Genomic DNA, 15,938 nt, shown 5'->3' with positions numbered 1-15,938 from the left:
TCCCACTCTTTGTGCCCCTCTCCCGTTCATACGCTCGCTCGCTCTCGAAACAAATAACCGTTTTTAAAAAATTAGCTCAGGATGCTCTATAATTCCCGAAGGAGTTCTGTTGAACCGTCAGCTTGTCTGTATGAGCAGGGGCTCACCTGTGCATGTGGTAGCCCGGACCTGAGTGGCCGTGCATCCCACCACCAGCCAGGGCCCCCACTGCCTCCCCACCCCTCCCCCACCAGTTTTTTGTGGGCCCATAGATGCTGTGGGCGTTTAATTCAGAGTCATTTGGGATTTTTCCACGTTTAGGGTCAACATATATGGAAGAGATCCTCAAATCGCAAAGGAGCACCCATAGAACTGGACTTGATACATACAGGCTGTTGTTAAACCATCTGGGAGGGGGGGATCTGAACCAGGTGAGGAGTAAAGACTCGGGATGCAACCCGACCATCTGGTCAGTCCCACATTTGGGGGGATGTGCTATTTCTTCAACGAGGGAGAGAAGGCCTGTCGGGGTGGAGGGCATATGGGGGTGCTCTGTAAGGTCTCATAACTCATGTAGAGAAGACCCCCCCCCAGCACCCCAGATGTTACCTCCAGGGACTTGGAGAGAGAGAGCAGTGCCACCCACAAGGACACAGGTGCGTTCACTGGGTGCCACACACTGGTACCTGGGAAGACATGCAGACCCGTGTGGAAAATGACTACCGGGGATCATTTTCTAGGGCTCACGTGTTACCTACGTATGTCTGTGCCTTGAGGGAAAAGAGCCCACCTAAGCCCCTCTGAGTGAGACTTGGGAGCGGGAATAGACCAGCATGAGGCACGTCGTGTGACGGAGCCCGAGTCGCGGCCCGAGACCTGGAGGAATCTGCAGCCTCCAGTTCAGTCCTCGTGCCCATGGGTGAGAACCGCGAAGCCTTGATTTTTACGTAGTTGAGAGGCTTTTACGTTCAGCCTTTCGTGTTCTGAGGCACTGCTGAGTCACCTCTGCATCTGGAGGAAGAACGCAGACCCTCGTTAAGCGACGGGGGGGGATTTGGCCTTCTCTGCCAGATTTGGGCTAACGCACAGCTCTCAGTGATTGCCCTGGGAGTCGTTCACGCCGTGTCCTTTTGACGGAGAGCACGCCGCGTAGGCAGGACACCCACATTCAAGGCTTCTGCCTCGACTGCCGCCCGTAGGTGTGATTCTGCCTAAGCCTTTCCAGGAGTCCTTACTTCATTCAAAACTCACCCGATCCCCGGAAGGGAAATTATAATTCTTGGCTACTTACGAGCAGAGAGCCACAGCACATTCCGCTGGCCGAGGACACCAAAGCCCCACAGCAGGGCACGCGTGGGGACCCCACAAGGGTCCATGTTGTCTCCGCTTCTGCTATTTTATCAGGTTAGATGTGTGTGTGCGTGGGATCCTGGGCCCTGAGAGGACAAGTGTAACTGGGATGTCAAATCAGAAGCGCCCTGTGGTGGGTACCAGAGGGGGACCGTTGGGGGGGGGGGGGTGTCGGACCAGAGTCCACCTTCAGCCACTCGCCTGTGCTAGGCCCTGCCTTACTCGTCATCCTCCGGGCAAGAGAAATTGGTCTGTTGCCCTCAAAGAACGGGAGTCCCGTGGGGTTTACCAGCCCCGCCGCTGTCTTCTGCCCTGTTTGGAGTCGCAGATGGGCAGGTGAATCAAAGCTCTTTCCACCATCCCTCCACTCCCCCCTTCTTTGCTGCCAGAGGTGTGTATTTACTGAGTATCTACTAATTCTGTGGAAATTACCTTCCCTTTCCCCACCACTCCCTCCCACGGCCTTGGGGAAAGTCAGTTCAGAGGAGGTCAGGTAGTCACTCCAGTCTTGATGTTCTTTTCAAGGAAAACCTTTGTAATTTCGCACTGCTTTCCTCTTGATAGAAAGGGAGAAAAGGAAAATGAATTTTTGAGGAAGGCCAAAATTCTGAGCTCTCGTCTTGATGCTGAATGGCTGCCTGTGAACCGGTAAAAATGACCAGCCGCTGGTTTTGTAACTTGCCAGCCTCTGATGCATGCTTCACATTTACAAAGCAGTGAATTTTTAAAAATTTATTTTTGTATACCAAGTGATTTTCCCATCTTGGTGCATTTTGGCACCAGCGATCAGAATTTTGAGAGGTTGGGCCTTTTTATGGTTTTGAGGCTTTTTACAGATTTCGATGCAACGAAATATTTTTTCGAGAGCCTTATAGTGTGTTTACACTTTCTAACTTGTTTTGATCTAATTGTTCTTGCTGTCCTTACTTGACAGTATAAACACAAATGTTTTAATTTGTCTCTGGCTCTGTACGAATTTGCCCAAAGCCACTTGGTTGGAAATGTTTCCTCGCCACCAGTTTCTGTGTTGATGACTTTTGTGCACTCCAGGGTGAATCCATAACCTGCAGAACTGGCCTCCAAATTCTGCCCACGTGACGACACAGCAGAAACCCCCGCCCATCAACCCCTGGTGCTCCAGAGCCCTTCTTCCCAAGTGCTCTTTTGCCTGTCAGTTTGTTTAAAGCTTTTGCTTATTTTCTGTGCTAGTTGGCCCTGTGGTTGTTTTCAGCCACATTTCGCACAAATGCCACACACTGTCATGTTTATATTCACTGGTTTATATTCTCTTCATGCCTTTTTGCTGGGGCCTTCTTCACAAAGACGCGGAAGCTTTGGTGGTGTCGAGTGGTAGCTGAGGGCATTTGAATCTGGCTCCACCTTCGCCGAGTGTTCTCACAAAGTCACCTAACCTATTGGCTCACCTGTAAAAGGACACAGTCATGCCAACTGCACAGGTTGCTATAAGGACCACGTGAGAGGCCGTGTGCAGCGTGCCTTACCCGTCCCTGGCAGAAAGGAAATGCTCATCCGTTGCTAGCTGTCGTCACAGAGCTGAAAGAAGCGTTCTCGTTGCTGGTTTTGAGTGTTCTAGAAAAGAGCTGTTCAGATTTTAAATATGACTGTGGCATTGGAATATGAAGCTAAAGAGATGTGAAATCTTCGGCTAGATCCTTTCTTATCAATGTAACATTCACTGATCGGAGACATTACTACACCTTTCGGTCTGAGATATACTTAGATGACTTTCAGGTGGCTCAGTTATCTTTTTCTTAAATGTTCATTTATTTATTTATTTATTTATTTTAATTTTTTTTTTCAACATTTATTTATTTTTGGGACAGAGAGAGACAGAGCATGAACGGGGGAGGGGCAGAGAGAGAGGGAGACACAGAATCGGAAACAGGCTCCAGGCTCTGAGCCATCAGCCCAGAGCCCGACGCGGGGCTCGAACTCACGGACCGCGAGATTGTGACCTGGCTGAAGTCGGATGCTTAACCGACTGCGCCACCCAGGCGCCCCAAATGTTCATTTATTTTTAAGAAAGAGTGCAAGTGGGAGAGGGGCAGAGAGAGAGGGAGACAGAGGATCCGAAGCGGGCCCTGTGCTGACAGCAGAGAGCCTAATGCGGCGCTCGAACTCACAAACCGTGAGATCATGACCTGAGCTGAAGTTGGATGCTCAACTGACTGAGCCACCTAGGTGCCCCACCAGTTATCTTTTTACTGATCATGGTTAATTAGGAGTAATAAATTACCAAAACCAGTGACAGGAAGAGTGATCTTTGACCAGTTGTTTTCAGACAGACGCCTGCTTCCAGCATTTTCATTCACCTTGTCTGTCCCTCCCCTTGCTCACCTTCTTTTTTTTTTTTTAATGTTTATTTGTTTTTGAGAGAGAGAGAGACACAGAGTGTGAGTAGGGGAGGGGGAGGGTCAGAGAGAGAGAGGGAGACACAGAATCCGAAGCAGGCTCCAGGCTCGGAGCTTGTTAGCACAGAGCCTGACGCGGGGCTCGAACTCACCAACTGCAAGATCATGACCTGAGCCAAAGTCAGCCACTGAACCGACTGAGCCACCCAGGTGCCCCGCCCTCGCTCACCTTCTTAATTGGACTTTCTGAGGACAGGCGTGTGCCGCCTTCATCCTCTGCCCTGCTCCCCAGCACGGCTGTCACACTGAGCGGAACTGAATCCTAGGCAGAGGCTCAGAAAACTAGAAGTGAGCTAGCCTGCAAGCGTGAAGGAAGATTCCAGCTGAGCCTCACCATCCAGGAGGACCAGCGTCCGTTTCATGTCTGTGCTGAGTCTCCTTCTTGCTATAAAATACGGAAATCACTGCTGGGTGGGGGAGAAATGGAAATAAAACTTTGCCTGTGATTGAGAATGCATAAGTATGGAAGAGAATAAATGGAGATACACCAGTACAGTAACAACAGCACCCGATGTCTGGGGTCCACTGCATGCCATATAGCTTAATGCACAATGCCGTTAGTAGAAGGGGCAGGGAGTTTTGAATTGCGGACTCGATTTCGTTTTCCCTGGACACTGTCTTCATCTGTCGGGTTTAGGGGGAGCATTGGTCAGGGTTTAGGAAAGGACTTAGGTGAAGGAGTTTGTGGAGAGAGACCTTCGTGTGGTGCCCTCAGGCGCCTCCCCAGGGGCACCTGCCTCACTGTCTGTGTGTGTCCTGTGTTCCCAGAGACACCACGATCATCAACCACTCGAGGAACGGCAGCTACGGCGAGAGCTCGCTGGAGGTGCACATCTGGCAGGAGGAGGAGGACGTGGCACAGGCCACCAGGAGGTGTCAGGACATGGAGTACACGTAAGGGACAGCCCTGTGCCTGGCTGCGCCACCGGGCTCCCCTGTGGCCACTCTCCTCAAGGTCCCCACGGGGCCCACCGGCCCCTCCCTGTTCTGAACAGCTGACAGGCCCAGTCGCGAGCCGAGTCACGAAGAGACACCAAGCACTTTCTGACTCTCAGTTCTGGCCATGAGGGGAGAAAATAGCCTTTTCCCAGAAAACCCGTCCATCTTTTCTTTTCGTTCCTCAGAAAATGGGGAAATTGACTTTAGTGGAACGCCCACCCTGGGTAAGGCTTCAGGGTTTCCGAGTTTCCATGCTGCCCCTCCTGCCCCTGCCACCGGGACCCAAGACCCTCTGACTTGGTCCCTGAGCACACCTTGGCCTGGGGCGGGGGGGGGGGGGGGGCGGGAAGGGGGGAGGGGTCCCTGCTGGGAGGCCACAGCCATTCTGCCCGTCTGTCCTCGGATCCCAGGAGGGCGCAGAGTCCCCTGAGAGGCCAGAGAAGGTGCACCCTCTGGTCTACCACAAAAGGTCCATCTTCTACCATTTGCAGATCGTAAGTGCCGAAGACTCACCATGCACTTAGCTCTTCGTCCCTGGGTTACAGTTCGAGTCCCTGGGGCAGCCTGAGAGAAATGTTTCAAATTCTTCCAGCCAAATAGCTTTCGATGATGACTGTTTGGTTTGGTTTTGTTGTACAGTATTAAAAATCTCCATGCCAAAATCATAGAGAAGGACGCCATGATTAAGGTCCTTCAGCAGCGATCCCGTAAGGATGCCGGGAAGACGGACTCCTCGAGCCTGCGGCCTGCCCGCTCCGTGCCGTCCATTGCTGCGGCCACCGGGATACACTCCCGCCAGACTTCCCTCACCAGCGGCCAGTTGGCCGAGGAGAAGAAGGAGGAGAAGACCTGGAAGGGGAGCATAGGTGAGCCCCGTGCCTCCTTCGGGCCAGGGTCGGAAAAGCAGGAGCTGCAGAAATGTGGCCAGGGTAGCGCATCCGGAGGAAAGGGTCCTGACCCTTTTGGGGCACGCTGCCTCTGCCCCTCATGGGACACAGAAATGTCAGCGAGTATCTCTGAGTCTGTTTATTCGTGTGTGAACTGGGGAGGATAACCACTCCTACTTGCTTGGAAAAATTAAATGAGCTATGTGGAAACAAAGCTGTCCTCCAGGGGTAGCATTTAGCTGTGGGTTGATTCACGTCATGATTATCATCATTATTGCTGAAAGTTGAAGTGACCCCTTACAACACAACACGTTCCAATGGGAAAAGCCCGGGGCCGTCGGGCCTTGAGGTTGGCTCCACCTCTGCTCCTGCGTCTGGGAAAGCAAGGCCTTGTCTGCCCTGCTTTGTGCCATGCGGCTGAGGTGAGGGCCGGATGGGAGGAGAAGGGGGAGACGGTGCTGTGGAACGGTGCTCTCGAGCGTACGGGGTGGGTGGTGGTAGTTTTCGTGGTGCTGTGGTTGCACGGGCACAATTTCGGGGCGGGTTCTCCAGATGTGGTCTTAGCCACAGCAGGGTTCCTAGGGTGAGGGCAGGCCCGCTGACTGAGGTAGCTGAGTCTGGAGAGGAAGCAGCAGCACCCCCAGACACCCGTCCTCCTCGCTCCTCCCCGGCGCTCCGGCAGCTCCCAGGGTCTGGCCCTTTGATGCCTTTCCCTGGGTCCCGGTGTGTTTTGTTTATCTGTGGAGCTGAGAGCCAGTTTCCCTCAGCATGGAACCCCAGAGGAGCCTGGCTGCTTTGTGCCAAGGGGAGAGCTTCCAGGGTGGGCCTGACAGAGTCGGGGGATCAAAGGTGCCCAGAGTCTCTGTTTGAAGTCCTTCCACAAGGCAGTTCAGCAGCCCCTGCCCTCCAAGGAAATGTACTTCAGAGAGGACATGTGGACAGCAGCTAGGATCACCAAAGACCCTCCCGAGGACACGTAGCTCCCTACCCCAGTTAACAGAGCCTGGGGGCAGTGCTCGGTCAGGTCTGGTGAAGGAGTCTGAGGTGGGCTCGGCCGTGATGGAGCCCTTGCTGGTACAGGCCGTTGGTGACATCCAGCCAGGCAGGCGTTTCCCTGGTGTCTGTGCCTGTGGCCGCTGGCATTCGGCAAGCCTAAACCGGGCCCGGGAGCCTGAGGACCCGGCCCGCAGGACGACTTGCTGTGTTCTCCGCACGGGTATTCTTCCTCGTTGTGATTGGGGTCACATCACAGGAAAACAGAAGGGGCCTCTCGGAGGGGCTGGGCAGGGGCACGCATTCACAGTTCCCAAAATGTTTCTGCCGTCTCTTGCCCCGTGGGCTCTGGAAGCAGGTGGAGGTGACGGCGTCTACCTTCCTGCAGGCTCGGGGCTCCCCAGCGGGGTGACTGGCGAGCGACTCGGTTCCACCAGCACGTCCCCCATCGGACTGTGGAGGTTCGACAGGCAGGGTGATGAGCGGGGAGGAATGCACGTTGGACTTGAAGTCAGGTCCAGCTGCACTTGAGTCCCGTTTCTGCTACTTCTTAGCCATGGAGATGTTAATTTCTCCGAGCTCCCGTGTCCTTTTCTGTAAAACAGAAGAAAACAGCAGGACCTGTGTCAGAGGAGCGCTGTAAGATAAAAAGCGAGCTGATGCGTGTGAAGCACCTAGCCGAAGACGCTTGTCCCTCAGAATGCAGTCCGGGGACCAGCAGCAGCCTCTGGTCGGGTCTCTGAGGGGCTCTTCAGGGAAGCAGAATCCCAGGCCCCGCCCAGTGAACCAAATCTTTATCTTAACAATGTATCCAAGTATTTGCCGTGCACGTTGCATTTGGAGAAGCACCGCTGTGGGCAAACTGAATTGCCCTGCGTTGTGTTAGGAGTGGGCACCTTGACATAGCCCTGGCGAACAGATCCTTGAGTGTGCTCACCGCCTTTTCTATAGGCTAGTGTTGTGGAGTGCCGGCACATTCCTGAATGCGTGCTGTATTTCACCGTTGAGGAACACAAAGGTTTTCTCTTGGCCAGCACGTCCCCTTTCCACCCCAGCCTGCTGTTGGGACAGAGAGGAGGAAGAGGGCTCCGTGGCCCTGTCCAGGGGCACCTGGGTGGCTCAGTCAGTTAAGCGTCCGACTTTGGCTCAGGTTCGTGGGTTCGAGCCCCGTGTCGGGCTCTGTGCTGACAGCTCAGAGCCAGGAGCTCACTCTGGATTCTGTCTCCCTCTCTCTCTGCGCCTCCCCTGCTTGTGTTCTGTCTCTCTCTCTCTCAAAAATAAATAAAAAATAAACTTTAAGTGGCTCTGTCCAGAAGCCTAGCTGGCTTCCCGCTTCCTGGGGGCCGTGGCTGTCCCCTCACTGCAAAGGATCGCCTCTGGGGAGTAATGTGCACAAGTGTTGCCCTGACTGGGAAGCATGTTTGTTTTTGAACCTGGGCCTGCCGGGGGCCACCAAGAGTGGGGTGGTGTTGTGGACCGCTCAACAGAGTGCGGGTCACCGGGACCATGTGTCAGATCAAAGGAGCCTTCAGTGTTTCCTCAGCACACACCTGCTGCTCAAGGCGAGCCCTCCTGGGCCTGTTATAGCTTCGTTCTAGAAAGCCTTCCAGGAATGCCCCTGTCCCTCAAAACTGGCTATTAGGCAACTCTTTTTCTTCTTTATTTACAAAATTTTAATTTTCTTTTTTTTTTTATTTTAAGATTATGTTGGGCATAATTTTATCCTACTGTTCATCATATTACATCATAAGCAGTTTACTTAACAACTTCTCTCCTCCCCAAAAAACCTGTATAGTTTTAGAGAAGGGAGTAGTTTTTTTAATCTTTTTATTTTTTTAATTTTCTCAGCGCTTGTCATTTGATTAAGCACATAAGAAGTGCTTATAAATGCATTTGGTAAATGAGTAAGTGAATGAAGGAAGCAGTCCTCAGTCAAGAAGGAAATCATGTCCAAAACTTGGGGCGGTTTTTTTTGTTTGTTTTTGTTTAAAGAATGGGATTGAGGGGCGCTTGGGTGGCTCAGTAGGTTAAGTGGCCGACTTTGGCTCAGGTCATGATCTCGTGGCTCGTGGGTTCGAGCCCCGTGTCGAACTCTGTGCTGACAGCTCAGAGCCTGGAGCCTGCTCCGGATTCTGTGTTTCCCTCTCTCTCTGCCCCTGTTCTGCTTGTGCTCTCTCTCTCAAAAATAAATAAACATTAAAAAAAAAAAAAAACCGAAAAGAAAAGAATGGCATTGAGAAAGCTGTGTTTGCGCCCTCAGGGTTGCTGCTGGGGAAGGACCACCCTGAGCACGCTTCAACGGCCTCCACCACGGCGCTGTCCCCCGCAGCCTCCACCGCCTCGGCCAGCAGCGCCCACGCTAAGACGGGCAGCAAGGACAGCAGCACCCAGACGGACAAGAGCGCCGAACTCTTCTGGCCCAGCATGGCCTCTCTGCCCAACCGTGGCAGGCTGAGCGTCACCCCTTCCAACAGCCCGGTCCTGAAACACCCGGTGGCCAAAGGACCTGCAGAGAAACCAGGTAGGAAGTTCTTAGCTCCGCTTATCCTTAGACAAGCCCACACCTCTGGCCTGAGAGGGAGCCAGCCTTTGGTCGGGAGCTGGGGAGGGAGCAGGGCTCTCATCGGCTCTCGCTCTCTGGGGTTTTTGAATGATTATGCTTACCCTCATGCACTGTATTCTTACGGGAATGAAATGTGTGGAGATGCTTTTAATTTATTACCATTTACATGAGTACACAACTTGAATGGACCCTTTTAACACACGCTTGTGATCAGTCCTTTCCCAGAGGGCTGAAAATGGACCCACTGCGGGGTGTGAGGGAATCAGTTCCCCAAAGCCTGTTTGGGAGCTAGCCAGGCACCCGGTACATAGATGTTGCCTTCGAGAGGTTTACTCATCAGGGATTCAAGGTTGGGGTACTCTCCTGCCTGAAGGAGAAGGCAGATTTAACTGCAGGGCAGGTCGACTTCTGGCCCGTCACTCAGGCCAGCACTAATGAGGTGCTTTAAAGTAAAAGACAGCCTGCGTGGGGTGGGCTGGCCCTGAGTCCAGAGGCGTCCGGGCAAAGACCAGACATGCCTTTGGACCAATCTCAGTCATGGGGATAGTCCTCTTGCGTTCTTTGGAGAGCGTGGGGCTCTCAGGGGCATAAAGTAACCATGTCCTCCACGGGGCTGCTTTCTTTGCATCCTCCAAAATAGGCAGGTAAACACAGCATTGTCATTTTTCGAACATTCAGTTCTCAAGACGTACTTTTCCAAGGAAGGCAAGGAGCATGTGAAAGGACCTGGCTTGTAGGTGCAGCACTTGGTGGTTTTGCATAGAGTGGAGGGAGAGCACCGTGGGGGCTCCGGGCACACAGCCCCACGCCCGCTTCACCCACTTACCCCTTCCCATCAGCACCCTGGCTCTGAGACTTGCGTCTGAATCCCCACTAGGGGCCGGGTTCTGTGGCCTCACCTACAAACGCTGGTGCTGAGTGTGGGTATTGGTAATGCTTTCCTTTTAGAAAGAGCCGGCCTGGCCTGGCCCCTCTGCAGGGCAGGCGGCTGATGTCCCCTTCTGTTTGGCAGAGAACCCTCCTGGCCACGGGAAGTCCCCCGACCACAAAGGCCGCGTCAGCAGCTTGCTCCACAAGCCCGAGTTCCCTGACGGAGAGATGATGGAAGTCCTCATCTAACACTGGCGTCCCCGCGGAATTCTGTAGTGGGACCTTGACGAATGAGGAACGTGGCCGAGAGGGAGGAGACCGATCAAGAAAGTTGTGGATGGGAAACCAGGAATGATTTGAACTGATAAAGATTTTAAATTTAGTGAGGACACTTTTTATAAATGTTAAAAAAAAAATTCAGAAGACCTACGTGAAGACACTCGTATGGATTTGTATTGCCTATGGTGGAAGAGAGAAGACACGTGTAGGTCTGGAAACAAGGAAGTCACAGGAAGTGGGATTTTCATTGTATAGAAAATGTATCTCTGGGGGGGTGGGGGTCTGTGTTCACCTGCTCTTTGGTTATAAACATATAAACCTGAACGTGGATCTTCCTTGAAACAGCCCCATTCTCCTTGCCTCTTAGCATGTTTGTTTTTATTAAGAAGAACCTCCTAGAAGTCTCAGAGAGCCCATCTCGGCATAATGTAACATCACCTGCGCCATCCAGGGTGTCCTGTGAATGTGTGCGGGTGTGGCAGTGAGAAGAAGTGTCCTTGGGTGAAGGGAATTAAGAAGGCGGTTCTCACCTAACTATCTGCTTGGTTTGGGTTTTCAGGAGATTCTGGGGCTTCTTAGCTTTTCTGGATTCTGTTTTGTAAAAATACAAAACAGGATGGGAGCATTATGATTTTGGTGCTCAAACTCCCTAACTGCTCTGAGTTCATCTCTTCCTCTGCTTCATTCTCTTTCACTTTACTCTTCTTTTCATTCACTTTTTTTTTTTTTTCTTGTTAATAAGACACAGCAGAATTCCTTAGGTCTGGCATTTACGAGAGCAGCGTCATGATCTCTGTATAATAGTGACCAGTGGGACAGAGCCGTATGCTGGCTGCCTGGCTGCTTTCTCCACTCTGGAGTCTTTGGGCTGCAGCCCTTAATCTCACTGTGACTGTGAACTAGGTAAGTTTTGATGAGGCGCAAGATCCCATGGTCCTTGTGACACATCGCATTCAGCTCGAGGCCCTGGCTTTTCTCTCTCACATCAGCTCCCTTGCATAGACCTTGCCGTCTCCACCCTGTTGCGCTGTTGGGCTAAGACTTTTCAGGACTGCCCTCCAGGAAATGGGGGACTCTTGACTTGGTGGCATCCAGAGTCTCACCAGGCAGCTTGTCCCACTTTCTAGAATTTGTGGCTCGTGCACATACTCCCCATCGTCTCCACCCTCCCGCACCCTTCTGGTCGCTGTTGACGAGCACGTAGATTTCCGTGGTGACACGTCAGTGAAAACACGGAAGACATTCTCTGTCGTGAGCTTGCTTTGTAACCTAACCGGCCAGCATATCTACGGTGCGGGCACGTTTTTCGAGGCTTCCTTCTGGGACAAGTTGACCAAAGTAAGACGGAAGCACCATGTTGAAGAGCCGGGAGTGGGCAAGGTGGGGAGCCTCTGACCCCTGTGTGTGGTGGCATGTCTGACACATCTAAGAGGTGCTGGGCAGGAAAGACGAGAGGCTGATCCGGCTGTCAGATGCTCTTGCGGGGTCCTGATATTTTTCTCCCTCCAGATCAGCTGGATCCTTGTATCCCAGGTCCTTCCCCTTGTGCTCGCGTAAGGGAAGGAAGAAAAAGGGCATGGGTCTGAGGCTTTCTCAAGTCCCACCTGAACGGAGACCTGAAGACCACACTGCTCAGGGAGTTTTGCTTGGCTGGCTTATTTTAGAGCTAGTCTTTCAAGTGCAAGGTGGGTGGTGTCGTAGCCTCCCCAGATTGAAATGGCGGAAGGAGGACCCGGTGCGGACTGGAGAGGGGGAGGGAGGAAATCTGTGGCCTCGGCCAGAGGGGGCGTAGTGAGTGTGACATTGCAGCACTGACTCTTCCTGAGCTCTGCTCTGTGCTGGGCTCTGGGCGCTGGGCGCTTCCTGCCTCTTGCCTCCTCCTCCTCCTCGAGTCCCGTCCGCCCCGGGAAGCCAGAGCGGTTCTGGGGGCCGAGCAGCCTGCCTAATGCCCCGGGCTTGTGCGAGTGTGGATGCGGGCGGGGATGGGGCACAGGAGGCACCGTCCCAATCTTGGCTCCCCATCACTTTTTACTGGTGGTGAAGCTTAGGTGATTGCAGCTGTTTCTCTTAAGGATATTTTGAGCCCCGATGAATGTTGGGAACGGACTGGGCATGAAAGAGTCTGGAGATAAGAGGGCGAGTCTTCTCTGCCAGCCTCCACTACCCACACCTGGGCCACCCCAAACTTGGGCTGTCTCCCCTAGACATGGGTAAAAGCGAGAGCCACAGCCCCAGTCTCCCCAAGCCCCATCTTTCTGTTGCAACACACCCTTTGGCACCTGCGGGCACCAGTCTCGCTTGCCCAGATCCAGAGTGTTAATTGTCTAATACAAATGCAAACATTACTGGTTTTTTTTCAGCGTGCTGTGGTCCCCGTCAGTCTTATTTCTTCTAACTCGCTAAGACTCCTCCGTAAGAAAAGGCATCTCTAGCTTTCAGATGTGGGGCTTTTTTCTTTTCTGGGAGATTTCCTGCCCCATCAGGGCCCCCTGATGCTGGCTTTTTATGTTTGCAGCTTTCTCGAAGCCTTGCTTGCACATAGGAGAAAGGGGTTGCAGATACTGAGCCCCTGCTCTGCGTTCTGCAGTTTACCATCCTTTATCTCATTTGATTTTCAGAAAAATAATGCCAGCTCTGTTTTTTAGTGCTGACTATGTGCAGGCAGGGCGGTAAGTACCTTTTAACGAGTCTCTGAGCCACCCGGAGAGCCAAGGCTAGTTTCTCCTTATTTCACAGAGGAGGAAACCAGGGCTCGGGGAGGTTCCGTCCCTCCCCAAAGCCTCACAGTAGTGGCGTCTGAACCAAAGGCCTGAGAGAGGAGCTGTGCTCCATCACAGGCTGGACTGGAGTTTTGCTTGGCTGGGTGGTAGCCATCTTTCATGTCGCGCCTTGGCCCGCTCTGCCTCGTCTGTGATGTGCGCGTGCACACACACACACATGCACACACGCACCCCTACACCTGCTACACCTCTTGGGAGCTAAGAAATAGGACTAGAAGCTCAGAACTCCTAGCATTGCCCATAAACACGAGGTACAGAGGGAAGCCTTCATGTTCTATCCCGTGCAAGTTTACAAAATCCATCTAAAAACGCTTGGCACGTTGTCCAGAGGCCTGGACTTCCAGTGGTGTCTGATTATGGAACTCACGAGTCCTGTCCCGGGGGAGGGTAAAGGCTTTGGCTTTGTGTGAAGACATGCCAGAGTAATTCTGCTTCCTCCTGGAATGGGTTGTCTAGCAGTTTCTGCGTGCTGACCAGGGTATCATATGGAAGAGGTGTTGCTGGGAATCCAGCAACTCATTTCAGAGCAAGTGCATTAGTATTTTCTCCCCTTGGCTTTTCTTCTGCCTCCCAGAGATTGGTTGCCAGTGACTGTTGAATTTGGCCCGTTCCAGGCAGACCTGCAGGACAAGGCCGCCGCGTCTCACGCAGGGCTTTGGTCAGAGGGCAGAGAGCAGTGGGGCCGTTCTCTCTTCAGTCCTGCAGGGTAGCTCTTGGGAACGCGTCGGGCACCTGACTGCACAGGGCTCGGGTCGGATACCGAGAAAAGGCGTGTTTTCCAAAACCAAAGTCCTGCTCCAGTCTGCACTTGGAGTCGGGGGAGCATGCTTCTGTGTGCTGCTGCAAATGAACTTGTACTCCTGAGCGAAGGAGTTCCGTGGCCGTGGTAAGTGGGAACCTGCAGATATTCCTAAGTGGTAAAGCCATCGCCGAGCCAGAGAGTATCCAGCCCACGGTTGGCTTCCTCAAGCCGGAGGCAGCCTTGGTAGATGCTTTATAAATATTGCTTTGCTTTTCTTCTTTCTTGCTAATTAATCGATGTGTTTAAAATGTCTTTATTCAATGTGAGGTTCGTTTAATCAGCTTGCCTCTGATGCGTGGCTCCATAGGAGATGGGTGGAGTAATTAAGAAGCTTCCAGAAGCTGACCAACTGGGAGCATGTAAAAGGTCAGCATTTCAGTAAACGGATTTCTTCTGGAACTAATGAGCAACTTTCGCTCTTCCTTTTAAGTAGTATATCCTTTCCTTGCTTAGTAATTTGATGATATACGAAGACCTGTGTATATGTCAGTGCGAACATATGAGGTATGAGCACAAGGTTGTGCGTCGGGTTTCCTTTCTTAAAATCCGGAAGATCCAAATGTTTCATGTCACCCCTTCCTCAAACGGTGACCCTGTGGGGGACTGTACCCATCACCGCCCCGCTGCTCGGGTGGAAACAGTTTGCGAACGCCTCTGTTAGAACGGCCTTTGGGGCCTAGCACGTTCCTTTAATTATCCTTCCAGAGGAGAAATCTTCATCCTTTGAGGATGGATTTAAGTGTGGAAATAATCCCAGTTGAATAAATAAAGATGGGTGATTAAGGCCACAGCATTTAAAAAGGAAATCCCAAAAATGTTCCTTGGAATGAGTCTTTGGACTCCTAGCGCCTCTCCAAGTGGCCTCTTCTGAGGAGGACGGTGGTCATCAGTACGTGTAACTTCTGGTGGGTTTGCTTTTAAAAATCTTTTCTCTTGCCATGCCTTGTTATGCGTTCACATCTTTGCATACACGCAGACGGAAGTGCATATTCCTTAGTGCTCTGTAAAGCCCATGTATACTTAAGTGCATGTTATTGTCGTGTTAAGCAATGACTGGGGTGTTTCTTTGTCATAAAACTTGGCTTCTTCACAGAATTAAACTCCTGCTCTCAATGTAAGGAGGTACATACACAACCTTTTCTTGTATCAGCTCCCAAACTGTTGCTGCCCCAAATTACATGTGATTTTGCCTAGGATTCTGTTTGCATCTAGACACCTGCAAGTATTTATTACTAACCGGAACGTGAGCACATTTATCCACAGTGGTTTTCTTTGAATTAAGGTGTTTTCCCCTTTGGTGGAGGGACAGTGGGGCCCCTCCTCAAGGGGGCACTGGCAGGATCTGTGTGAAATTCTGTGAAACGAGGCTCCGGCACGCACACCGACCTTAGCCAAAACTGGGACGGCCCTAGGGCCGTCACCCTCTCCGCCCGCCACGTACGTGGTTGCTGTGCTTGGTGGCAGAGTGCTCAGTTCCCTCCAGCGGACTCTAGCGTGACATCTTGGCACCTCACTGGTCTATATCGAAGGGGGGGAGGGTACGCAGAGCTGCCCAGCCAGGGGGTCTCTGTATGGGGGGGGGGGAATCCAAGAACGCAGTGTATCCCCCACAGCAAACGTTGACACTGTTGGTCAGCCAAAGATTTTCCTATTCTTTGCTGCTTAAACTTGTGCCTTAATATTGTATATAATAAAGGGATAAAATGGCTCTTCTTTCTCGGGCGCTTGCTCTTTTCTTTCCCCAAAGACTCATGTACTTGTTGACTTTAATGTCATTTCTCTGCTCGGAGGCAGCGTCACCTGCTGTTCTGCTTCCAGAGGCATCCAGTGCCCCCCCTCGTGGGCCTCGTGCCTCCACAGACACCCGCTCTTGACTCTGAGAAGGAAATGAGTCATCCAGACCACTGGAGCTTGCCGTCCGCCCACTCCCAGCTCCTCCAGACAAACCAGGAAAGGGGAAATGCAGGGAGGCTGGGCCCGGGGAGGCAGTGTGACTTTGATCACATCTGAGTGTCCTCCCCTGGGGATCCTGGGTTCCGAGTCTGTCGGCGACCACGGTCACTC

At 52.4% G+C, this 15,938-nt stretch overlaps 1 protein-coding gene across 13 annotated transcripts in view; it reads left to right on the top strand.

The window, feature by feature from the left end:
• Nucleotides 1-15,582, top strand: part of AMOTL1 (angiomotin like 1) — a 155,233-nt gene extending 139,651 nt beyond the window's left edge. For all 13 annotated transcript variants that reach the window (XM_006936834.5, XM_006936832.5, XM_045038584.1 and 10 more), the window contains 4 exons: nt 4,530-4,655; nt 5,340-5,566; nt 8,841-9,101; nt 10,156-15,582. In XM_006936834.5, coding sequence (XP_006936896.3) covers nt 4,530-4,655; nt 5,340-5,566; nt 8,841-9,101; nt 10,156-10,262 — 721 coding nt within the window. In that variant the 3' untranslated portion in view covers nt 10,263-15,582. The remainder of the gene's footprint in view (nt 1-4,529; nt 4,656-5,339; nt 5,567-8,840; nt 9,102-10,155) is intronic.
• The last annotated feature ends 356 nt before the right edge of the window (nt 15,583-15,938 follow it).

Source organism: Felis catus, chromosome D1 (genome assembly GCF_018350175.1).
Source record: "Felis catus isolate Fca126 chromosome D1, F.catus_Fca126_mat1.0, whole genome shotgun sequence".
Taxonomy (NCBI): Eukaryota; Metazoa; Chordata; class Mammalia; order Carnivora; family Felidae; genus Felis; species Felis catus.
The sequence above is the reverse complement of the archived record's forward strand: the minus strand, read 5'-3'. Positions and strand labels throughout refer to the sequence as shown.